Source organism: Anas platyrhynchos, chromosome W (assembly GCF_047663525.1).
Source record: "Anas platyrhynchos isolate ZD024472 breed Pekin duck chromosome W, IASCAAS_PekinDuck_T2T, whole genome shotgun sequence".
In the NCBI taxonomy this organism is placed as follows: Eukaryota; Metazoa; Chordata; class Aves; order Anseriformes; family Anatidae; genus Anas; species Anas platyrhynchos.
In genome coordinates this window covers 4,310,100-4,336,135 of record NC_092620.1, presented here as the reverse complement: position 1 = coordinate 4,336,135, position 26,036 = coordinate 4,310,100, and the positions used below count along the sequence as shown (strand labels likewise).

Here is a 26,036-nt window from a genome sequence, read left to right as displayed (position 1 = left end):
CTTCGTTGGGTTAAAAACTGACTGGATAGCCGGGCCCAAAGAGTCGTGGTAAATGGAGTCAAGTCCAGTTGGAGGCCAGTCACTAGTGGCGTTCCCCAGGGCTTGGTGCTGGGGCTGGTCCGCTTTAATATCTTCATCGATGATCTGGATGAGAGGATCGAGTGCACCCTCAGTAAGTTCGCAGATGACACCAAGTTGGGTGCGTGTGTCGATCTGCTCGAGGGTAGGAAGGCACTGCAGGAGGATCTGGATAGGCTGGACCGATGGGCTGAGGTCAACTGCATGAAGTTCAACAAGGCCAAGTGCCGGGTCCTGCACCTGGGGCGCAATAACCCCAAGCAGAGCTACAGGCTGGGAGATGAGTGGTTGGAGAGCTGCCTGGCAGAGAAGGACCTGGGAGTATTGGTCAATATCTGGTTGGATATGAGCCAGCAGTGTGCTCAGGTGGCCATGAAGGCCAACAGCATCCTGGCTTGCATAAGAAACAGTGTGACCAGCAGGGCTAGGGAGGTGATCGTCCCCCTGTACTTGGCTCTGGTGAGGCTGCACCTCGAGTACTGTGTTCAGTTTTGGGCCCCTTGCTACAAGAAGGACATCGAGGTGCTTGAGCGGGTCCAGAGAAGGGCAACGAAGCTGGTGAGGGGTCTGGAGAACAAGTCCTACGACAAGTGGCTGAGGGAGCTGGGCTTGTTCAGCCTGGAGAAAAGGAGGCCCAGGGGCGACCTTATTGCTCTCTACAGATACCTCAAAGGAGGCTGTAGCGAGGTGGGGGTTGGTCTATTCTCCGACATGCCTGGTGAAAGGATGAGGGGGAATGGACTAAAGTTGCGCCAGGGGTGTTTTAGGTTGGATTTTAGGAAGAACTTCTTTACTGAGAGGGTTGTGAGGCATTGGAATGGGCTGCCCAGGGAAGTGGTGGAGTCACCATCCCTGGAGGTCTTTAAAAGACGTTTAGATGTAGAGCTTAGGGACATGGTTTAGTGGAGGACTTGTTAGTGTTAGGTCAGAGGTTGGACTTGATGATCTTGAGGTCTCTTCCAACCTAGACGATTCTGTGATTCTGTGAAATAACTTGGCTGCAGTGTTAAAGATGAGCTTTGGACAGTGGCCAATTGCTGGCTGGCTTAAGGCACGTGTTTGAGGGTCTCTGACCAATTGCATGACAGATTCAGGAGTGTGTACAGTGTTTCGGGCTATGGGGAAAGTATATGTAGTGGAGAAAAATTGTAGTAAACATCTCCAGTTCAATAGCCATTGTGAGTCCATGTCTTTCATCCCTTCATCCCACCGAAGCTCTGTCTGGGAAACTGTGTCAGTTGTGATGAGTGTAGAGCTTAGAGAGGCCGTTTGCTGGGTGGATACCATCACTCCCTGTTTGAGCTGGCAAAGCTCCCACACAAACTGTCATGCAAACTGTGGTTCCACACCACACCCTGACTGACACACCACACCTTGATTGCCGCACTCCTGGTCACTCATGCTCCCTAGGGGTTGCCTTTGTACTTGTGGGAGGGTGGGGGGGGGGGTGGCCACCGCTGCTCCTGGCCCTTCCCAAGCCTTGCCAGCTGCTCTTGTGAGGGCTGCCAGCTCCTGGCAGCTCTCTCCACTCCCATGGCTCTCTCCACTCCCTGGGGTTTCCTCGATGCAGGAACCCCACTGCATGGAGGAAGAAAGAGGTAAAAGGGAAACCTTTTTTTAAACTTAATGAAAAATAATAAGTTCATCTTTTACAGATTACTGGAAACTAGTACTAACCAGTTACTTAGGAAAGGTGGGAAATTTAAACACAGTTGAAGAAAGTATATTAATGACATCATCTTTGAAATAAAAATTAATTTAATGAAACAATCTCTACTAGAAATAGTGCTGTTCGATTAATATTTTTATGGAAGATCAGAAGCTATGCTATTGTCCAAATTTTCATATTTAAGCATCATTCATGATGTCCATTCTAAGACCACATATACTCTATACTTTCATTTGCACCAAATGAAAATTGGCAGAATTTATGGTCTGAAAGATAAGAAGTCTTCAGAGACAATGGAAACAGATAATGGCTCTGAGCTTTTACTTAAGGCTAAAGTGTAAGTTGGTAAGTTTCAACTGAATCACTGCATATACAAAAATCAGGAAAATGTTCTCACTTTGCTTTATTGATGGAATAATAAGAAATAGTAACAACAAAAAAAAAATGGGGGGGGAAATACATTTTTTAAAAAGTCTGTTGTTTAAAGCTAGAGTTTACCTGGACATTGGCAAAATCAACACGGTTGAGATCACTGAGCATCTGGTTGATCTGAGAAGTGTTCTGAAGCACAGCCCGAGCTGCCTGAGCCAGGTGATTAAGAGATGTGTATCTTCGCAGAGTCTGGGCAAAGGCACTTACAGTGGCAACCTATGAAAAAAAATCCATTTATCTCAGATCAGCTCTCAGATGTTGCAATTCACATATAATAAAACGAATACAGTTTTTTCTATTCTTTTTTTTTTTTAATGCAAAAGAAAATGATTTCCAGTCCTGTGTTTCATGTTTGAAATTCAACTTAAATGACACTTAGCATAGAAGTTAAAATGTTACTACTTTCAGATTTTAAATGACATTCAGTGTACATTTGCATAAAGTAATGAAAAGTGCAGTAAGCTTTGTTTACCTTGGTTTCTATCATTCTCTGTGGAATATCGTTCATGGCACTGGAAAGCCAACCTTCAATGCTTTTTGCAAAATTGCGAATGGCTTGAGTCAAGGCACCTAAACATTAAAGAACAAAAATACAGTGAAAAATGTAGCAAGTTAACTCTCTTGAAATCACTTGTATCCTCAGTATTTAAATATTCCACACTGAGATATGCTGCATTTATTGGCTCAGAGACTTATCCAATCTATGTTTGGATCCCTCCCAATACAAAGAAGGATGTTGATAAACTGGAGCAAGTTCAGCAGAGGGCCATCGACATGATCAGGTAGCTGGAGCACATCCCCTATGAGGAGAGGCTGAGAGAACTAGGCTTGTTCAGCCTGAGCAAAAGAAAGTTTTGGTGAGCCTAATAGCAGCCTTTCAACACCTACAAGGTCAGCAAGAAGATGAAATAAGACTCTTCACAATGATGCATGGCAGGGGGGTGATACACATCAGACATAAATTGAAACAAGAGAGTTTTCATAATTCTCTATCAAAGAATAATCCAATGGCATTCCTTGGGAATACGGCATTCCATATAACATCTCATAAGGTGAGATACCCGTTTCACTATGGGGCATAGTCCTAATATTCAATAATGCCAATGGCAAACATTTTATCCAAGACAGTTGGGTTTCAATCATTAATTTAGCCAATTGTTGTTTAATCGTTTGATTCATTCTCTCAACTCATCCTGAACTTTGTGGATGCCATGGAGTATGGTATTCCCATTTAATGCCTAGGGCTGTGGTTTAGTCCCGTAACACCTTAGATGTGAAACGTGTCCCATGGTCAGTGGACCTGTTAAGGTAGAAGTCCAAGGTCCCTGTCAATCCTGCCTGCAGCCTAAGACAATTTCTTTCTGACATCAGGGGCCAATTGCCCTAGAAAGAGGCTAGCCAATTGCCTCTGTTTGTATTCCGAAGCCAGGTCCAAATTCTTTTTGTTTGTTTGTTTTGCTTTCACAGAATCACAGAATTGTCTAGGTTGGAAGAGAAATCAGAGGCACGAATCAGATGAACACATTTCTCAAAATCTTTAGTCACAGGAGGAAAACTGCACCAAAACTTCAGCCCTGGATATGGGGAGAGCAGACTTCACAGCGCTCAGGGAACTAGTTAGTAAGGTCCCCTGGGAAACTGCTTTTGAAGACATCGAGCTCCATCAGTCCTGGTCATTTTTGGAGTACCACCTCTTAAGAGCACAGAAACAGGCAATTCCAAAAAGTTGGAAGTCAAGCAGGTGGGGCAGAAGGTCATTTTGGCTAAGTGGGGATCTTCTTCTAGAACTTAGGTGGAAATGCCTGCCATTGCAGTCGTGAATAAATTACTACTTTATTAAGATCCTCGCCTGAGCCTAAGTTATTGGCTACGGAGTGCTTCTCACACTGTTGACCCAGAACCAGGGAAAGAGAAAACCTATTCCCTGATGATAATAAAAACAAAAGAATATCCAAAATTGATACCAATTCGGCAACTACTGACTCGATTGGAAATGAAAGCACGAATTAATACCATGAAAAAGGAAATGGGGGATTGTGAAATATGTTCATCTGATTCGTGTCAATATGGAACAATGCTAGGGCCTCATGATGAAATGTGACCTTCTGTCTTACATACCCTTGTATAAATAGCCACAAGTCCAAGAGAAACAGAGTGGTTAGTGTATATAGTTCTTGTATCTTGCAAAAGAAGGGTCTAGCAGTTTGTGTCGATAGAGGGTTTGAAGGGTAAACCTTGAGACTCGAGTCTGGGAGATAAGAGAATAGGGGGGAGTTTCTTGAGATAACTGCTGACTATTGCACGAGACACAACTTTCTGACATCTGGCCCAGAGACTACTAAATAAGGAGAGGGGGGGAAGCTGAAGAATGACCGAAGGACAAAGCCTGGGAGGAAGACTACGAGCCTTCAGTATGAGCGACCCCCAGAGGGACCACAGAGACTGATATGTATGCGTCCGTGGGATGGTTCGGGTCCTGGGAAACTAATTATAATAACCCTGCCTTTTCCAAAAGTGGTGATGAATATGTATTAGCCTAGGAGCATAAAAAACAGATGCCTGATGTAACTGGTGTGCTTCTTGGTGGAGCAGAGACTCCCGGCGCACCCAGCGCTGTTTGCTTACCTCTATTTGTTTAATAAATTGTAAACTTTGATTGTAACCCTATTTGGGACTTAGCCATTTATTACAGGAGCACCTTTCTCAGAGGGGGAAAAGGATTTTTGCCCAGGATTTGGGCTCTTGGGTCAGGCTCAAAGGATGATGACACCAATGAATTATTCTTTAAGGAATACAGCTGAGACAATCTCCCAGCCTGTAGTGTTGCATGGGGTTATTTCATTGAAAATGCAAGACTTGGCAATTATCATTGTTAAACTTCATGAGGATCCCATCAGCTCATTTCTCCATCCTTTCCAGGTCCCTCTAACCTCCAGCATATTGAACACTCTCCGTCAATATCTGCAAACTTGCTGAGAGTGCACTCTGTTCCATCTACCAGGTCAATAATGAAGACCTTAAACAATACTGGTCCCAGTACTGATTCCTGAAGGACCCCACTAGTTACTGGCACCCAGCTGGACTTTGCAACACTGATCACAGAACTGTTTAGGTTGGAAGGGACCTCTTGAGATCATCTACTCCAACCCCTCTGCTCAAATCAGGGTCACCCAGAATAGGTTGCTCAGGGCCTCCATTAAGAAAGAAAAGCTGGGTTATTGTCATTGGTGACAGCCTTCAGAGGGGAACAGACGGCCCAATATGCCAACCAAACTCACCTCCTATAGAAGTTTGCTGCCTCCCTGGAGCCCGTGTTAAAAGTGTTACAAGAAAACTTCCGAGCCTGGTGGTACAGCCCTCGGATTATTATCCATTATTGTTTTTTCATGTAGGCAGCAATGAAGTTGCGACAAGAAGTCCAAGGGCCATCAAAAGAGACTTCAGGGCCTTGGGATGATCGGTTAAGGGATCAGGAGCACAGGTAGTGTTTTCTTCTATCCTTCCAGTTGCAGGGAACGATACTGGAAGAAACATGCAGACTCACCTTATCAAAACCTGTCTCCAAGGCTGGTGGCACAGGCAGATTGTTTGTTTGTTTGTTTGTTTGTTTTATCACGGGATGGTCTACATGACACCAGACCTGCTGGCATGTGATGGGATGCACCTTTCTCAAAGAGGGAAAAGGATTTTTACTCAAGAGTTAGCAGGGCTGATCGAAAGAGCTTTACGCTAGAGTTGAAGGGTATAATGGATAAAAACAGGCTCGCTGGTGATAAGCTATGGGATGGCACGCCAAAATTTGAGGGACTGCATGCTAGCGAGATCCTTTAGTCTGCTCCACAAGGTGCTGGGTGGGTATGCTGAAGCACATTTGAAATGTCTCTACACCAATGCACACAGCATGAGGAACAAGCAAGAGGAGCTAGAAGCCTTGGCTCAGTCCCAGAGCTATGACATCATTGGCATAAGAGAAAGCTGGTGAAAAGAGTCCTGTGACTGGTATGTTACAGTGGACGGTTATAGGCTCTTCAGAAAGGATAAGCAGAACAGATGAGGCAAGGGGGTGGCACTGTATGTAATGCAGGGGCGGGACTATACAGAGCTTACAACTGGCGATGATGAGGATGAGAGCCTCTGGGTAAGGATTAAGGGATAAGCAAATGAAGTGGATGTTGCTGTGGGAGTATACTACAGACCACCATTACAGGATGACGACACTGATGAATTATTCTTTAAGGAACTGAGAAATACTTCTAAATCAGCTGTCCTTGTCCTTATGGGGGACTTCGATCTGCCAAATGTCAACTGGGAATAATACTTGATACCAGCAGGTCCAGGAGATTCCTAAAACACGTTGATGATAACTTCTTGGTACTGATACCGAACGAGCCGACTAGGAAAGGAGCCCTCCTAGACTTGCTGCTTGTAAACAGGGAGGGTCTCATGGGTGAAGTGGTGATTGGCTTCTTCGCCTCTGTCTTCAATGCTGATGATGGGCCCTGGGACCCCAGTTACCCTGAGTTGGAGGACCATGACTATGGGAACGATAAAATCCCAGCCAACCCTGAACCTGTGCGGGACCTGCTGCTCCAGTTGGATGTATACAAGTCTCTGGGGCCCAATGGGATTCATCCCAGGGTACTCAAAGAGTATGGAGAAGATTATTCTGGGAGTTATTGAAAAACACCTGAAGGGCAATGCAGTCATTGGTCACAGCCAACACAGGTTCAGGAGGAGAAGGTCCTGTTTAACGAACTTAATTTCCTTTTATGACAAGGTCACCCACCTAGCTGACCAAGGGAAGCCAGTTGATGTAATCTTTTTGGATTTTGGCAAAGCTTTTGATACTGTTTCTCACAGTGTCCTTCTGGATAAAATGTCCAGCATACAGCTAGATAAATAATACGATGGGTGAACAACTGGATGATGAGTTGGACTCAAAGGTTTATGGTACATGGGGTTACATCAGGCTGGTGGCCAGTCACTAGTGGGGTTCCACAGGGCTCCATTTTGGGGACAGTTCTCTTTACTGTTTTCATAAATGACTTGGTTGCAGGATTTGAAGGTATACTGGGTAAGTTTGTGGACGACACTAAATTGGGAGGAACAGCTGACTCCCTCGAGGTTAGAGTGGTCTTTCAGAGTGATGTCGACAAGTTAGAGGGCTGGGCAGTCACCAACAATATGAAGTTTAACAAGAACAAGTGCTGTATTCTGCACCTGGGAAGGGGCAACCCTGGCTATACGTACAGACTAGGGGATGAGAGGCTGGAGAGCAGCCCCGTAGAAAGGGATCTGGGGGTTGTGGTCGACAACAAGTTGAATATGAGTCAAAAGTGTGCTCTGGAAGCCAAAAGGGCCAACCATATCTTGGGGTGCATCAAGCACGGTGTCCTGGTTTCAGCTAGCACAGAATTAATTTTCTTCCTAGTAGCTGGTGGAATGCTGTGTTTTGGCTTAGGATGAGAAGAGTGCTGATAACACCCCGATGCTTTAATTGTTGCAGAGCAGTGCTTATACTAAGCCAAGGACATTTCAGCCTTTTGCTCTGTCCTGCCAACGGGCAGGCTGGGGGTGCAGTAAGAGCTGGGAGGGGACAGACCCAGGACAGGTGACCCAAACTAGCCAACGTGGGGCTCGAACCCACGACCCTGAGATTAAGAGTCTCATGCTCTCCGGGGTTTTTTTCAAAAAGGCTGTCGTGGTTTAACCCGGCCGGCAGCTAAACACCACGCAGCCGTTCGCTCACCCTCCCCCCTCCCTCTCTGGGACGGGGGAGAGAAATGGAGAGTGAAGCCCGTGAGTTGAGATAAAGACAGTTTAATAAGACAGGAAAATAATAATAACAAAATAATAATAACAATAATAATAATAATGATACAATGGTGATAATACGAAAGTAATAGTATGTACAAACAAGTGATGCACAATGCAATTGCTCACCACCCGCTGACCGATGCCCAGCCTCACCCCGAGCAGTCCGGCCCCCTCCCCCCCAGCTAGCCACCCCTATATATTGTTTAGCATGACGTCAGATGGTATGGAATACCCCTTTGGCTAGTTTGGGTCACCTGTCCTGGGTCTGTCCCCTCCCAGCTCTTACTGCACCCCCAGCCTGCCCGTTGGCAGGACAGAGCAAAAGGCTGAAATGTCCTTGGCTTAGTATAAGCACTGCTCTGCAACAATTAAAGCATCGGGGTGTTATCAGCACTCTTCTCATCCTAAGCCAAAACACAGCATTCCACCAGCTACTAGGAAGAAAATTAATTCTGTGCTAGCTGAAACCAGGACACACAGCATTGCTAGCCAGTCAAGAGAAGTGATTGTCCCATGCTACTCTGCGCTGGTGTGGCCTCACCTTGAGTACTGCATACAGTTTTGGGTGCCACAATATAAGAAGGACATAAAACCATTAGAGAGTGTCCAAAGAAGTTCTGTGAAGATGGTGAGGGGTCTAGAGTGAAAGACGTATGAGGAGCGGCTGAAGTCACTTGGATTGTTCAGCCTGGAGAAGAGGAGACTGAGGGGAGACCTCATCACAGTCTACAGCTTCTTCACAAGGGGAAGTGGAGGGGTAGGTGCTGATCTCTTCTCACTGGTGACCAGCGATAGGACCTGAGGGAACATCTTGAAGCTGTGTCAGGGCTGGTTGTATATTAGGAAAAGGTTCTTCGCTGAGAGGGTAGTCGGGCATTGGAACAGGCTCCCCGGGGAAGTAAGTGGTCATGGCACTGAGCCTGCCAGAGTTCAAGAAGTGTTTGGTCAATGCTCTCAGACGTACTGTCTGATATTTGGGTGGTCCTTTGGGGACCCAGGAGTTGGACTCAATGATCTTTGTGGGTCCCTTCCAACTCGGGATATTTTATCATTCTATGATTATTCATATCCTCCCTTCAGGTATTTATACACATTGATAAGATCCCCCCTGAGCCTTCTGTTCTCTAGGCTGAACAGTCCCAACTCTCTCAGACTCCCCTCATAGGATAGGTGCTCCAGTCCCTTAATCATTGTTATTAATCATCTTTGCTGGAGTCTTTCCAGTATATCCATGCCTCTCTTGCACACTGAGGAGACCAGAACTGGATACAGGACTCCAGGTGTGGGCACACCAGCACTAAGTAGAGGGGAAGGATCACCTCCTGTGACTGGCTGGCAATGTTTTGCCTAATGCAATGCAGGATATAATTAGCCTTTTTAGTGTCAAGGGCACACTGCTGGTTCACATTCAACTTGGTGTCCAGCAGGACGCCCTGGGCCTTTTCTTCCGATCTGCCTTCCAGCTGGGTGACCCCCAACATGTACTGGTGCATGAGGTTGTTCCTCCCCAGGTGCAGGACTTGTCATTTCTCCTTGTCGAAGTGCATGAGGTTCCTGTCAGCCCATTTCTCCAGCCTGTCCAGGTCCCTCTGGATGGCAGCATGATCCTCTGGCGTATCAGCCACTCTCCTAGTTTTGTGTTGTCTGCAAAAATGCTGATGGTGCATTCTGCCCCATCGTCCAGATCATTAATGAAGAAGTTGAATGGGATTGGACCCGGTGTGTACTCCTGGTCCTGGACTGGCCTCCAAATAGACTTTGTGTCACTCCGTGCTACTGTGACCTCCTCTTTGAGGATGGAGGACTGCTTGGGAAGCAGTATCCACCTGAGCAAGTAGAGCAAAAGCATCTTTGCCAACAGGCTGGCCAACCTGGTAAGAAGAACTTTATAATAGGAATGATGGGGGAGGGATGGCCATCAGTCAAGTGGGGTTTTCTACCCACAGAATGGGTAGGAAAGCAAAGAATGTTAGGTAAACAGGAGAGAACTCATAATCAACAAAATGAGGCTAAAAGGGGCCCAATTCCAGCATATGAACAGAAGGAAATGTCAGGATAACAGCATTATGGAAAAGCTCTCACGCCCTTTTGGGGAAATAAGTAAGAGTGGGTGCCTCATTGAAGTGCCTGTACAATAATGCATGCAGCGTGGGGCAAAGCAGGAGGAATTAGAGGTCTGCGAGCAGTTGCAAGGCTATGATCTCAGGGATCAAAAATATTGTACAGCACTGGAGTGTTGCAATGGATCAATTTAGGAAGCCTCTTTAGGAAGGACAAGCCAGGAAGACTCTTTGTGAGAAAGGAACTGGAATGCATGGACCTTCTCCTAGGGATAGATGATGAGCCAGATGAGAGCTTAGGGGTTAGGGTTAGACAGCAGACGAATGTGGGTTATCTTGTGGGTGTCTGATACAGACTGCCTGATCAGAAAGAAGTTGATGAGTCCTTCTTCAGGCATCTGCAATAAGCCATGTGTTTGCAGGCTCTAGTTCTCGTGGGAGACTCGAACCACCCCAATATCTGCCAAAAGTCAAAGTACAGGGAATACTGTAAACAATGCGTTAAACTTATTTAGTTCTTTAAGGAAAAAATCTTTTTTTTTTTCCTTTTTCTTTTTTTCTTGAAAAATACTATGTAAAACATATAATGTGATCTTTTTCACCTCATCATGCTAAACAATATATAGGGGTGGCTAGCCGGGGGGAGGGGGCCGGACTGCTCGGGGTGAGGCTGGGCATCGGTCAGCGGGTGGTGAGCAATTGCATTGTGCATCACTTGTTTGTGCATACTATTATTACTTACCTATTATCACCATTGTATTATTATTATTATTATTATTATTGTTATTATTTTTGTTATTATTATTTTCCTGTCTTATTAAACTGTCTTTATCTCAACTCACGGGCTTCACTTTCCATTTCTCTCCCCCGTCCCAGAGAGGGACGGGGGAGGGTGAGCGAACGGCTGTGTAGTGTTTAGCTGCCGGCCGGGTTAAACCACGACAGTCTTTTTGGCGCCCAATGTGGGGCTTGAAAGTTTGAGATAACGGCAGATCTGACCAGAGTGTGTTAAACTAAAATTGGTATAACTATTAGACCTGCTTAATAGTCACTTGTCATAATGCTGATTGCTTTAATCTCAACTCTGCTGCGCCTGTTTTCCAAATTGAGTATTATAGTACATTATTTTCCCTCTTTGCTCTCTGTCGTGTTGTTTATCCTCTCCGGGCCCTGGTTTCAGATCATTATGGTACTGAGTGTTGTAGCAGTGGCTTATGAGACGATGAGATATCTGGTCATGACTCTAACTTGGTATTTGTACTCAGTAACATCGTGGACTCTGTACTTTGGAAACTGTATCTTGGAAACTATTAGCAATTATACCTATTGTTTTTTTCCATTAGGGAGTCAATCTGTGGAGGGGAAAGGGGAAGATATTTTTTCTTACTTGATCACTCTCCCTTCCTCCTTCACCACCCTCTTATCCTCCGAGCTTGTTACAATAGCTCTCCAAGATATTGAATATTCTTGGGATACTCAGACCAGCATAGTCTTGTTCTGCCTCCTGAATGCAATTCAGATTCTGCTTAAAGTTAAACTACTTAGGAGTCTCATCCGGAGATCTGCCCGGAGGTAGTATAGTTGTGGGTGGCAGGGAGTATGGGAGGATATGGGCAGGCATCTAGAGCAGTTGGCACCCCCAGTGTTTTGGAAATTCACCCCTGAACAACTGCAAAATCCTCAAAAACTGGCAGAATGCTTGAAAAAAGGTGTCATGATTCTGGCAGTTCCAAAGTAACACAAATCATTGTAACATGCTGGGGCCTGGCTCATGCCTATCGAGCTGCCATTGATACTGCTATCAACTTAGTGACAGACCCTGCGCCCACTCCAAGCCCTGTGACAGATCCAACAGCCACTGTGACCCCTACGGTGGACCCTGCAGCTGCTCCAGTCCCAGCTCCTGCAGCCGCTCCAGTTCCAGCTCCTGCAGCCGCTCCAGTCCCAGCTCCTGCAGCTGCTCCAGTTCCAGCTCCTGCAGCCGCTCCAGTTCCAGCTCCTGCCACTACTCCAATTCCGGCTCCTGCAGCCGCTCCAGCTCTGGTTCCTGCGGCTGCTCCAGCTCCTGCAGCTGCTCCAGCTCCTGTGGCTGTGTCAGAGAAACGAGCGGTAGCAGTGCAAGTTGACCCTGCAGAGGGTATTCCAACCCCTGTGGCAGACCCTGTAACGGGGTCAGAGAAACGAGCGGTAGCAGTGCAAGTTGACCCTGCAGAGGGTATTCCAACCCCTGTGGCAGACCCTGTAACAAGGTCAGAGAAATGAGCAGTAGCAGTGCAAGCTGCCCCTGCAGAGGGTATTCCAACCCCTGTGGCAGACCCTGTAACAAGGTCAGAGAAACGAGCAGTAGCAGTGCAAGCTGCCCCTGTAGAGAAGGTGAAAAAATGGTATAGAGATTCAGGTCGTTTAGAACGCAGAGAGTCTTCTGCCAAATCTAGGTGTAGAGACGACGGAGATGACGACGACGCTGGGCCATCAAGGATTCAGGAGGAGGAAGATGAGGATGCCGAAAAATCAACAGTAACTACCCGAAGCCTAAACGAGCGCGAGCTACGAGATGTGCGAAAAGATTTTGGTCGCTGTATAGGTGAGCAGCTTGTCACCTGGCTGCTCCGGTGCTGGGACTCTGGAGCCAATTGTGTGGAATTAGACGGCAGGGAAGCCAAGCGGCTGGGATCCCTTGCTCGAGACGCCGGCATTGACAAAGCAATTGCAGATGGAGCACAATCTAACAGCCTCTGGAGAGGTCTCCTCTCAGCAGTGAGGGAAAGGTATCCCTTCAAGGAAGAACTTCTATGTCTACCAGGCAAGTGGACCACTATGGAGAAGGGAATCCAGTACCTGAGGGAATTAGCCGTACGGGAAGTGATTTATGAGGATCCAGACCTCAGAAAAACGTCCAAAGATCCAGATGAAGTCAGGTGTACACGACCCATGTGGCGGAAGTTTGTACGGAGTGCACCATCATCATATGCCAGCTCATTGGCAATAATGGCCTGGAAAGAGGATGAGGAACCCACAGTGGATGAAGCGGCTAAACAACTTTGGCAGTATGAAGAAAGTCTCTCCTCTTCCTTACAGGCCTACGTCTCAGCTGTGGAGAAACTTTCTGAAAAGGTTCACCAACTTGAAGAGAGATTATTCTCCTCCGCACCTGTACAAAGCAGTGTCTCAGCTATCAGGGGTAGGCGTTCATCCACGCAAGGAAGACGATATGGTGGGTACTCACCCCGTGCCACCCTGTGGTTTAACTTACGAGACCATGGAGAGGACATGAGAAAATGGGATGGAAAATCTACCGCAACCCTAGAGGCATGGGTACGTGAGTTGCAAAAGAAAACAATCGGGAAAAAGGGATTCTCTGAAAATTTTGCTGCTCCAACTTCCAGCAGACAGTCTTTCAAACACAGAAACGAAGAAGATTCTGACCAGGATTAGGGGGACCCTGCCTCCAGCCAGGGGGAGGAAAGGGACAATCGAGTTTATTGGACTGTGTGGATTCGATGGCCTGGCATGTCAGTGTCGCGTTAAAGGGGTGTAGCTGATTAACCGTTACGGGCCCGTTTCGATTCAGAGTACTGAACCAGTCGGACATTCACCAAAACTGGGGGTCCGTTCGGACATTCACCAAAAACGTAATAACCGCCTGGGGGTCCGCTCAGACATTCACCAAAAACGTATTAACCACCTGGGGGTCCGTTCAGACATTCACCAACAATGCATTAACCGTCTGGGGGTCTGGTTAGATTCAGAACACTGAACTATCACGGATAACCACCCTCACCCTAGTCGCATTAATGAGAGCTATCACAATGCAATCAAGTATGGTTTATTACAGCAACAGATAATCAGGTTCTTTTGGATTGCCGGTGATAGTGACTATCTGCAAAAGCAAGCTAGTATGCATGAAATACACAGGTGTTATAGGTGTTACAGGTGTTATACAGGTGTTGTAGGTGTTACAGATGTTATAGATGTTATAGATGTTATAAGTGTTACAGATGTTATAGGTGTTATAGGTGTTACAGGTGTTACAGGTGTTACAGGTGCGCAGCCTAGGAATAAACGCGTTAAAAAGGATCAAAGACTCTATAGAGATTTATAAGCAAATATTCAGATCTCACCCAAAGGCGTCCCAATGGGGGGGGAAGAGAGGCTCAGCCCGTCGACTGATCCCAGGAGTCAGGAGGTCCTAAGGATGCTGTATGTCCTCGGGATGGTATCTCCCCTGACGATGGTATCTTCCCTAACATCCCCTCTCTCTTGGGCCAATTTATATTATTTTCTATCTTTTAGGTGGAGCTTGAGTGGCTCTAGTCAAGCATATCTTAGTTATGATTGGTGTAAAGTTTTCCCGTCTCCGTTTAAAGTAATAGGCTCCGAGAAATTCAGGGCGCATGCTCAGTGAGGGGTGGTCGCACCTTGGAGGCGGGTAGCTTTTGGGATGGAGGTGTGTTTTGGTATTATAATGATATTACAATGAGCAAAAAGTACACTAGGGTACAGCATTTGTCAAAACATGACAGGTCTTTGGCTTAGGGTGGCAAAAAGTGCAGCTTTGTGCACAAGAACAATCGAGGCCCCACCTGATTACAGAGCCTAGCCGTGGTGTCTCCACTCCACTCTACGCTCCGTGGTGTTCCTTAGAGCTAGCACACCAAGTTTCCCCAGCGCGATAGCATCTAAGGTTGGGAGCCTAGGGAATGCTCAGATAATGCAGTTATGCCCTACCCTGAAAGCCTCTTCAATGCTGTACCTTTTCCTTAAAAGTGTGAATGTTAGTTTTATTTTCCTAGTTACTTCAGGCATTTACACCACAGTCAGACGCACAGAAGTATAAGGCTTTAGTAGACACCAGTGCACAATGTACTCTAATGCCATCGAGCTATAAAGGGCCAGAGTCCATCTGTATTTGTGGAGTGACAGGGGGATCTCAGCAGTTGACTATTTTGGAGGCTGAAGTGAGTCTGACTGGGAATGAGTGGGAAAAGCACCGCATTGTGACTGGCCCGGATGCTCCATGTATCCTTGGCATAGACTATCTTAGAAGAGGATATTTCAAGGACCCAAAAGGGTTCCGGTGGGCTTTTGGTATAGCTGCCTTAGAGACAGAGGGCATTAAACAATTATCTACCTTGCCTGGTCTCTCAGAGGACCCCTCTGTTGTGGGGTTGCTGAGGGTCGAAGAACAGCAAGTGCCAATCGCTACCACAACTGTGCACCGGCGGCAATATCATAGAATCATAGAATCATAGAGTATCCTGAGTTGGAAGGGACCCTTAAGGATCATCAAGTCCAACTCTTGACACCTCACAGGTCTACCCAAAAGTTCAGACCATGTGACTAAGTGCACAGTCCAATCTCTTCTTAAATTCAGACAGGCTCGGTGCAGTGACCACTTCCCTGGGGAGCCTGTTCCAGTGTGCAACCACCCTCTCTGTGAAGAACCCCCTCCTGATGTCAAGCCTAAATTTCCCCTGCCTCAGCTTAACCCCGTTCCCGCGGGTCCTGTCACTGGTGTTAATGGAGAAAAGGTCTCCTGCCTCTCGACACCCCCTTACGAGGAAGTTGTAGACTGCGATGAGGTCTCCCCTCAGCCTCCTCTTCTCCAGGCTGAACAGGCCCAGTGCCCTCAGCCGTTCCTCGTATGTCTTCCCCTCCAGGCCTTTCACCATCTTCGTAGCCCTCCTCTGGACACTCTCCAACAGTTTCATGTCCTTTTTATACTGTGGTGCCCAGAACTGCACACAGTACTAACCGCACTAACCGAGACTCCCTGATTCCCATCCATAAGCTAATTTGTCAATTGGAGATCCAAGGAGTGATCAGCAAAACTCATTCACCTTTCAATAGTCCCATATGGCCAGTGCGAATGTCTAATGGCGAGTGGAAACTAACGGTGGACTATCGTGGTCTGAACAAAGTGACGCCACCACTGAGTGCTGCAGTGCCGGACATGCTGGAACTTCAGTACGAACTTGAATCGAAGGCAGCCAAGTGGTACGCCACAATTGATATCGCTAATGCATTTTTCTCCATCCCTCTAGCAGCAGAGTGCAGGCCACAATTTGCTTTCACTTGGAGGGGAGTCGAATATACTTGGAATCGACTGCCCCAGGGGTGGAAACACAGCCCTACCATTTGCCATGGACTGATCCAGTCTGCGCTAGAGCAGGGGGAAGCTCCTGAACACCTGCAGTACATCGATGACATTATTGTGTGGGGTGACACAGCAGAGGAAGTTTTCGAGAAAGGGAAGAAAATAGTCCAAATCCTTCTGAAAGCCAGTTTTGCCATAAAACAAAATAAAGTCAAAGGACCTGCACGAGAGATCCAGTTTTTAGGAATAAAATGGCAAGATGGACGTCGTCAAATCCCAATGGATGTGATCAACAAAATAACAGCTATGTCTCCACCAACTAGCAAAAAAGAAACACAGACTTTCCTAGGTGTTGTGGGGTTTTGGAGAATGCATATCCCAAATTACAGTCTGATTGTAAACCCGCTCTACCAAGTAACCCGTGAGAAGAATGAGTTTGAATGGGGCCCTGAACAACGACAAGCCTTTGAACAAATCAAGCAGGAAATAGTCCATGCAGTAGCCCTTGGGCCAGTTCGAACAGGACCAGATGTAAAGAATGTGCTCTACACCACAGCCGGGGAGAACGGCCCCACCTGAAGCCTCTGGCAGAAAGAACCTGGGGAAACTCGAGGTCGGCCTCTGGGGTTTTGGAGTCAGGGATACAGAGGATCTGAGGCCTGCTATACTCCAACTGAAAAGGAGATATTGGCAGCATACGAAGGAGTTCGATCTGCTTCGGAGGTGGTCGGTACTGAAGAGCAGCTCCTTCTAGCACCCCGATTGCCGGTACTAGGCTGGATGTTCAAGGGAAGGGTCTCCTCTACGCATCATGCAACTGATGCTACATGGAGCAAGTGGGTTGCACTGATTACTCAGCGGGCTCGAATAGGAAACCCCAGTCGCCCAGGAATATAGGAAGTGATTATGGACTGGCCAGAAGGCAAATACTTTGGGATATCATCAGAGGAGGAGGTGGGTCGTGCTGAAGAAGCCCCACTGTACAACAAGCTACCAGAAAATGAGAAGAAATATGCCCTGTTCACTGATGGGTCCTGTCGTATTGTGGGGAAGCATCGGAGATGGAAGGCTGCTGTATGGAGTCCTACGCGACGAGTTGCAGAAGCTGCTGAGGGAGAAGGTGAATCGAGTCAGTTTGCAGAAGTGAAGGCCATTCAGCTGGCTTTAGACATTGCTGAACAAGAAAAATGGCCAGTTCTCTATCTCTACACCGATTCATGGATGGTAGCAAATGCCCTGTGGGGATGGTTACAGCAATGGAAGCAAAACAACTGGCAGCGTAGGGGCAAACCCATCTGGGCTGCTGCATTGTGGCAAGATATTGCTGCTCGGGTAGAGAACCTGGCTGTGAAAGTACGCCACGTAGATGCTCATGTGCCCAGGAATCGGGCTACTGAAGAACATCAAAACAACCAGCAGGTGGATCAGGCTGCTAAGATTGAAGTAGCTCAGGTGGACCTGGATTGGCAGCATAAAGGTGAATTATTTATAGCCCAATGGGCCCATGACACCTCAGGCCATCAAGGCAGAGATGCAACATACAGATGGGCTCGTGATCGAGGGGTGGACCTGACCATGGACGCTATAGCACAGGTGATTCATGACTGTGAAACATGTGCTGCAATCAAGCAAGCCAAACGGTCAAAGCCTCTTTGGTATGGAGGACGATGGCTGAAATATAAATATGGAGAGGCCTGGCAGATTGATTACATCACACTCCCTCAAACTCGCAATGGCAAGTGCCACGTACTTACAATGGTGGAAGCAACCACCGGATGGCTGGAAACATATCCTGTGCCTCATGCCACCGCCCGGAACACTATCCTGGGCCTTGAAAAGCAAGTCCTATGGTGACATGGCACCCCAGAAAGAATAGAGTCAGACAATGGAACTCATTTCCGAAACAACCTTATAGACACTTGGGCCAAAGAACATGGTATTGAGTGGGTGTATCACATCCCCTATCATGCACCAGCCTCCGGGAATGTTGAACGATACAATGGCCTGTTAAAGACTACCTTGAAAGCAATGGGCGCTGGGACATTCAAAAATTGGGATACGCATTTGGCAAAGGCCACCTGGTTAGTCAATACTAGGGGATCTGCCAACCGAGCTGGACCTGCCCAATCAAACCTGTTACGTACTGTAGATGGGGATAAAGTTCCTGTAGTGCATGTAAGAAATATGATGGGTAAAACAGTCTGGGCTACTCCTGCCTCAGGAAAAGGCAAACCTATTCGTGGAATTGCTTTTGCTCAGGGACCTGGATACACTTGGTGGGTGATGCAAAAGAACGGAGAGGTCCGGTGTGTACCTCAAGGGGATTTAATACTGGGTGAGAATAGCCCATGAATTGAATTGTACCATGTTAATTACCATATAATACTGTATGTTATCACTACCATGCCTACTATAGGTGACTGATTAGAATGTATGGAAAAGAGTGTAACCTGAGCATGACATAAATGGTATGGAATAAGGGGTGGATAGATGTCTTGGTTTCAGTTAGAACAGAATTAATTTTCTTCCTAGTAGCTGGTGGAATGCTGTGTTTTGGCTTAGGATGAGAAGAGTGCTGATAACACCCCGATGTTTTAATTGTTGCAGAGCAGTGCTTATACCAAGCCAAGGACATCTCAGCCTTTTGCTCTGTCCTGCCAACAGGCAGGCTGGGAGTGCAGTAAGAGCTGGGAGGGGACAGACCCGGGACAGGTGACCCAAACTAGCCAAAGGGGTATTCCATACCATCTGATGTCATGCTAAACAATATATAGGGGTGGCTAGCCGGGGGGAGGGGGCCGGACTGCTCGGGGTGAGGCTGGGCATCAGTCAGCGGGTGGTGAGCAATTGCATTGTGTATCACTTGTTTTTACATACTATTATTACTTACCTATTATCACCATTGTATTATTATTATTATTATTATTATTATTATTATTATTATTATTATTATTATTGTTGTTGTTGTTGTTGTTGTTGTTGTTGTTATTATTTTTTTTGTTATTATTATTTTCCTGTCTTATTAAACTGTCTTTTTCTCAACTCACGGGCTTCACTTTCCATTTCTCTCCCCCGTCCCAGAGACGGAGGGGGGAGGGTGAGCGAACGGCTGTGTAGTGTTTAGCTGCCGGCCGGGTTAAACCACAACAGTATGGAAAGAAGCACCTCAGTGGCAACTTGATTTCAGAAAACAAAAAAAAGTATTGAGCAATGAAGAAAGAGGAACTATAGCTATAAATGAAGAGGAGCTCTAAATTGTAGAGAAATACTATTCCCGCTTTTTAGCTAAACTTTGTTGTTAGAGGACAGTGACGTACAGAGTGATCATGAAATTCTGATGAATTCTGAAAACAATACATTAATTCAAAAAAATGTGTTGTCCTCTGTCCTTTAAACAGTGGTTAACACACCCAGCCATTGCTAAATGGTGTAGCAAAAAAAGTTACAGGGAGAAAATTTATTTTTGGATGAACATTCAAAACTCTCAGGTTCTCATTTGACATCTCTCTTGTACTCAAATCTCACAAATAACAAGATTTTGTAGTCTTTCCTGTACTTGTATTTGCTGAAAGCAAGAAATACGATGTGAAAATATGTTGAACATAACTTCTCTGTCTGGGATAGGAACTCCCAAACGAGTTCGTTACTGTCCATCCTGACGCTTGTGAAGGGATAAAAAGGCCATTCTCAGGGAAAAGGTTCTATTGCCAGTAATATACAGTGGCTCTGGTCTTTTGCTTGAATCATCATATAATAATCAGCTTTACTCCTGACTCAAGTACAGTCTGTTTGACTTGTTTTTAAACAAAGAAAATTGGCTTTTTTCCTACACAGTATTTTTTATTCATTACAGGGGCATTAAAAAGTTTTCACAAACATTTTGACTGACAAAAACTTACTTAGAGCTTCTTTTTTAAAAAAAACAAAAACAACAAAACAAAGTTTTTCCTCATTGCTAATTTATTTTATGGTAATATTTATTAGGAAGTTGTGTGACAGTAAATTTTGGGGATTTTTTTTTCAAAATAAAAATACTTAAAATCAGGAAAAGGAAAAAAAGCTGAAACAAAAATAGAATTATCAGTTTATGTATTTACTAAATTAAACAAATTTTCCCATTTTTTGGCCAGCCGCAGTTGGTACTTTTCCCAATTAACCAGAAAAAAAGAAAAGAGAAAAGAAAACAAAAAGAAAATCAAAAATAAAAGAAGCCTGCCTGTGATGGGGTACTTCTTCAAAGGAATACTGCAAATATTTTTCCTGAGTTGCTTCTTAAAACATAACTCTCAAATGTGGCGCCCAAAACTGCACACAGTATACGAGATGAGGCCACACCAGTGCAGAGTAGAGTGGGACAATCACTTCCCTTGACCAGCTAAGCCATTAGTTCTTGTCCTATCTCTACAGTCCCTGATAAATATGATCTCATCTCATCTAGGACCCCTTTTCCCACAAAAAGTTTAGCACTGATGACCTTTGAGGTCCCTTCCAACCTGGACTGTTTTATAATCACACGGCACTTGCAGGAAAACCAGGCGATCAGGCCCAGTCATCATGAGTTTATGAAAGGCAGGTCCTGCTTGGTAAACCTGATCTCCTGATCTCCTTCTATGACAAAGTGACACGCTTAGTGGATGAGGGAAAGGCCGTGGATGTGGTCTACCTTGAATTCAGCAAGGCTTTTGACACCATTTCCCACAGCATTCTCCTCAAGAAACTGGCTGCTCTTGGCTTGGACTGGCGCACGCTTCGTTGGGTTAGAAACTGGTTGGATAGCCGGGCCCAAAGAGTCGTGGTGAATGGAGTCAAATCCAGTTGGAGGCCGGTCACTAGTGGAGTCCCCCGGGGTTCAGTACTAGGGCCAGTTCTCTTTAATATCTTTATCAATGATCTGGATAAGGGGGATCGAGTGCACCCTCAGTAAGTTTGCAGACAACACCAAGTTGGGTGCATGTCTCAATCTGCTCGAGGGTAGGAAGGCTCTGCAGGAGGATCTGGATAGGCAGGACCAGTGGGCTGAGGCCAACTGCATGAAGTTCAACAAGGCCAAGTGCCGGGTCCTGCACCTGGGACGCAACAACCCCAAGCAGTGCTACATGCTGGGAGATGAGTGGCTGGAAAGCTGCCTGGCAGAGAAGGACCTGGGAGTATTTGTTGATAGTCGGCTGAATATGAGCCAGCAGTGTGCTCAGGTCGCCAAGAAGGCCAACAGCATCCTGGTTTGTATAAGAAACAGCGTGGCCAGCAGGACTAGGGAAGTGATTGTCCCCCTGTAATCAGCTCTGGTGAGGCTGTACCTCGAGTACTGTGTTCAGTTTTGGGCCCCTCACTACAAGAAGGACATCGAGATGCTTGAGCAAGTCCAGAGAAGGGCAACAAATCTTGTGAGGGGCCTGGAGAACAAGTCTTACGAGGAGTGGCTGAGGGGGTTGGGAATGTTCAGCCTGGAGAAGAGGAGGCTCAGGAGCAACCTTATTGCGCTCAATATATTCCTGAAAGGAGGCTGTAGCGAGGTGGGGGTTGGTCATTCTCCCACGTGCCTGGTGACGGGACAAGACTGAATGGGCTAAAGTTGCATAGGGGAGGTTTAGGTTGGGTATTAGGAAGAACTGGTTTAGTGGAGGACTTGTTAGTGTTAGGTCATAGGTTGGACTAGGTGATCTTGGAGGTCTCTTCCAAGCTAGATGATTCTGTGATTCTGTGATAATTCTTTGCAATGCTGTTTAACTGCATCATACATTTAACTAATCGTTTTTCCTGATAAACAGACCCAGTTCCGAGACCATCTAAGGAACCTGAAGGTTCTCAAGTCCATGGGACCCGATGTGATGCATCCACGGATCCTAAGGGAACTGGCTGATGTAGTTGCTAAGCCACTGTCCATCATATTTGAGAAGTTGTGTCACTCCACTGACTAGGAGAGGGGAAACATAACCCCCACTTTTAAAAAGGGAAAAAAGGAAGACCCGTGGAACTACAGGCCGGTCAGTCTCACCTCTGTGCCTGGCAAGATCATGGAGCAGATCCTCCTGGAAACAATGCTAAGGCACATAGAATCATAGAATCATTAAGGTTGGAAAAGACCTCCAAGAGCATGTGGTCCAACCATCCCCCTACCACCAATATCACCCACTAAACCATGTCCCTAAGCACCAAGTCCAGCCTTTCCTTAAACACCCCCAGGGACAGTGACTCCACCACCTCCCTGGGCAACCCATTCCAGTACCTGACTACTCTTCCTGAGAAGAAATTTCTCCTCACTTCCAATATGAACCTCCCCTGCAGTAACTTGAGGCCATTCCCTCTAGTCCTATCACTAGTTATCTGCGAGAAGAGGCCGACCCTCAGCTCCCCACAACTCCCTTTCAGGTAGCTGTAGAGAGCAATAAGGTCTCCCCTGAGCCTCATCTTCTCCAGTATAAACAACCCCAGTTCCCTCATCCACACCTCATAAGACTTGTTCTCTAGACCTTTCACCAGCTTTGTTGCCTTTCTCTGGACACTCTCTAGGGCCTCAATGTCTTTCTTGTAGTGAGGGGCCCTGTTGGGAATTGGCACAAAGGATGTGGACATGAGTCCGTGGAACAATTGCTCGATCTGAGCTTGCTTTATGCAACCAGGAGTAGGCCTTAGCAAATCCCATGGCCTGCTGTAGCTGAGCAAACCGAGCTACCAGGGCAACTATGAGAAGTTCCCATGGCAGTGTTCCCACGTCGCCCAATTGAGGAATTCAGAAAAATATTGTTACCAGCAGCTGGCTTCAAGGACAAGATCTACGTGACTGCTAATCACAAGGGGGTTGTTTTCTTGCAGGTGGGGTTGTTTACTTGTAGTTGTTTTTCTGAGTGCTTTTGACCAATAATCTTGTGTGAAACACTGTCCGCCCCTGTTAAGTTCACTATAAAAGTTAGGCTATTCGGGCAATAAAATGGAGGAGCATGATCTGACTCTGCTGGTGTCTGTCGTGCTTTCGGCCATGCTTCCTGCAACGCGCTCTAACAGGGCCCAAAACAGAACACAGTACAAAAGGTGTGGTCTCTCCAGAGCAGAGTACAGGGGGACAATCACCACCCTGGTCCTGCTGGCTTCCTGATACAAGCCAGGATGCCATTGGCCACCTGGGCGCACAGCCAGCTCACATTCAGGTGAGCCTTGACCAACACCCCAGATCCTTATCCTCTGCACAGCTTTCCAGCCACTCTGCTCCAAGTCTGTAGCGCTGCATGGGGTTGTTCTGACCAAAGTGCAGGACCCAGTACGTAGCCATGTTGAACTTCATCCAGTTGGCCTCTGCCCATCGACCCGTCCTGGCCAGGTCCCTGTGCAGGGCCTTCCTACCGTCCGGCAGATCAACACTCCCCCCCCCCCACCCCCCAACTTGGTGTCGTCCGCAAACTTACCAAGGGTACACTCAATGAGGGTGCACACATTGCACACATGGAAAATAAGGAGGGGATTGGTGACAGCCAGCATGGCTTCACTAAGGGCAGATTGTGCCTGACAAATCTGGTGGCCTTCTGCAATGGGGTTACAGCATTTGTGGATGGGGAAGAGCAACTGACATCATCTACCTGGACCTGTGCAAAGTATTTCGAAAGGTCTTGGAGAACAGGAGAGGTGCCTGAGGACTGTAAGAAAGCCAGCATTACTCCAGTCTTCAGGAAGGGCAAGAAGGAAGACCCAGGAAACTACAGGCCAGTCAGCCTCACCTCCATCCTTGGAAACGTGATGGAGCAGCTCATCCTGGAGGCCATCTCTAAGCATGTGGAGGATAAGAAGGTGATCAGGAATAGTCAGCATGGGTTCGCCAAGGGGAAGTCATGTTTAACCAGCCTGATAGCCTGTTACGATGAGATGACTGGCTGGATGGACGAGGGGAGAGCAGTGGATGTTAACTACCTTGACTTCAGCAAGGCTTTTGACACTGTCTCCCATAACATCCTCATAGACAAGCTCTGGAAGGGTGGGATCCATGAGTGGACAGTGGGGTGGATTGAGAACTGGCTGTATGGCAGAGCTCAGAGGGTTGTGCTCAACGGTGCTGAGTCTAGTTAGAGGCCTGTGGCTAGTGGTGTCCCCCAGGGGTTGGTACTGGGTCCAGTGCTATTTAACTTATTCATCAGTGACCTGGATGAAGGGACAGCGTGCACCCTCAGCAAGTTTGCGAACAGTACAAAGCTTGGCAGAGTGGCTGACACACCAGAGGCCTGTGCGACCATTCAGAGGGACCTGGACAGGCTGGAGAGTTGGATGGAGAGGAACCTCCTGAGGTTCAACAAGGGCAAGTGCAGGGTCCTGCACCTGGAGAGGAACAACCCCAGGTACCTGTACAGGTTGGGGGCTGACCTGCTGGAGAGCAGCTCTGCGGAGAGGGACCTGGGAGTCCTGGTGGACAACAAGCTTTCCATGAGCCAGAAAAGTGCCCTTGTGGCCAAAAAGGCCAATGGGTTCCTAGCCTGCATCAGGAGGAGTGTGGACAGCAGGTCAAGAGAGGTAATCCTCCCCCTCTACTCAGTTCTGGTGAGGCCACACCTGGAATACTGTGTGCAGTTCTGGGCTCCCCAATACAAAAGGGGCATAGAACTTCTAGAGAGGGTCCAGGACAGAGCCACAAAGATGATTAAGGGATTGGAGCATCTGTCCTATGAGGAAAGACTAAGTGAGCTGGGCCTGTTTAGCCTAGAGAAGAGGAGATTGAGAGGGGATCTTATCAACCTCTACAAATACATGAGGGGACAATGTAAAGAGGGTGAGGCCAAACACTTCTCAGTGGTGGCCAGTGATTGGACATGGGGTAATGGGTATAAATTGAACCACAGGAGGTTTCATTGCCATATAAGGAAGAACTTCTTTATGGTTGGGGTGACAGAGCACTGGAACAGGCTGCACAGAAAGTTTGTGGAGTCTCCTTCTCTGGAGATATTCAAAACCTGCCTGGATGCAATCCTGTGTAACATGCTCTAGGTGACCCTGTTTGAGCAGGGGGGGGTTGGACTAGATGATCTCTGGAGGTCCCTTCCAACCTCAACCATTCTGTCATTTTGTGATTCTGTGATTTGACACTATTCCACATGATATCCTTATCTCTAAAATGGAGAGACATGGATTTGACGGATGGACCATTCGGTGGGTAAGGAATTGGCTGAATGGTCAACGACTCAATGTCCAGGTGGAGATCAGTTGGAGGGAAGGGATGCCATCCGGAGGGACCTGGACAGGCTTGAGAGGTGGACCTGTGCGAACCTCATGAAGTTCAACAAGGCCAAGTGCAAGGTCCTGCACCTGGGCCGGGGCAATCCCAAGCACAAATACAGGCTGGGCGGAGAATGGACTAAAAGCAGCCCTGAGGAGAAGGACCTGGGGGTGTTGGTGGATGAGAAGCTCAACATGAGCCGACAGTGTGTGCTTGCAGCCCAGAAAGCCAACTGTATCCTGGGCTGCATCAAAAGAAGCGTGGCCAGCAGGTTGAGGAAGGTGATTCTCCCCCTCTACTCTGCTCTCGTAAGACCCCACCTGGAGTACCGTGTCCAGCTCTGGGGCCCCCAATGTAAGAAGTACATGGACCTGTTAAAATGAGTACAGAGGAGGGCCACGAAGATGATCAAGGGGCTGGAGTACCTCTCCTATGAAGACAGGCTGAAGGAGTTGGGGTTGTTCAGCCTGGAGAAGAGAAGGCTCCGGGGAGACGTTATAGCGACATTACTGTACCTAAGGGGAGGCCTACAGGAAAGCTTGGGAGGGACTCTTTGTCAGGGAGTGGAGTGATAGGACAAGGGGGAATGGCTCTGAATTAAAAAAGGGTAGATTTAGATTAGACATTAGGAAGAAGTTCTTTACTCTGAGGGTGGTGAGGCACTGGAAGAGGTTGTCCAGAGAGGTTGTG

At 47.1% G+C, this 26,036-nt stretch overlaps 1 protein-coding gene across 1 annotated transcript in view; it reads right to left on the bottom strand.

The window, feature by feature from the left end:
* The window catches only part of LOC101798468 (transcription factor RFX3), a 264,473-nt gene that overhangs the window by 17,774 nt on the left and 220,663 nt on the right, over positions 1-26,036 (bottom strand). The window contains exons 12-13 of the mRNA XM_038169514.2: positions 2,652-2,749; positions 2,246-2,395 (exon numbers count right to left, since the gene is read on the bottom strand). Coding sequence (XP_038025442.1) covers positions 2,246-2,395; positions 2,652-2,749 — 248 coding nt within the window. The remainder of the gene's footprint in view (positions 1-2,245; positions 2,396-2,651; positions 2,750-26,036) is intronic.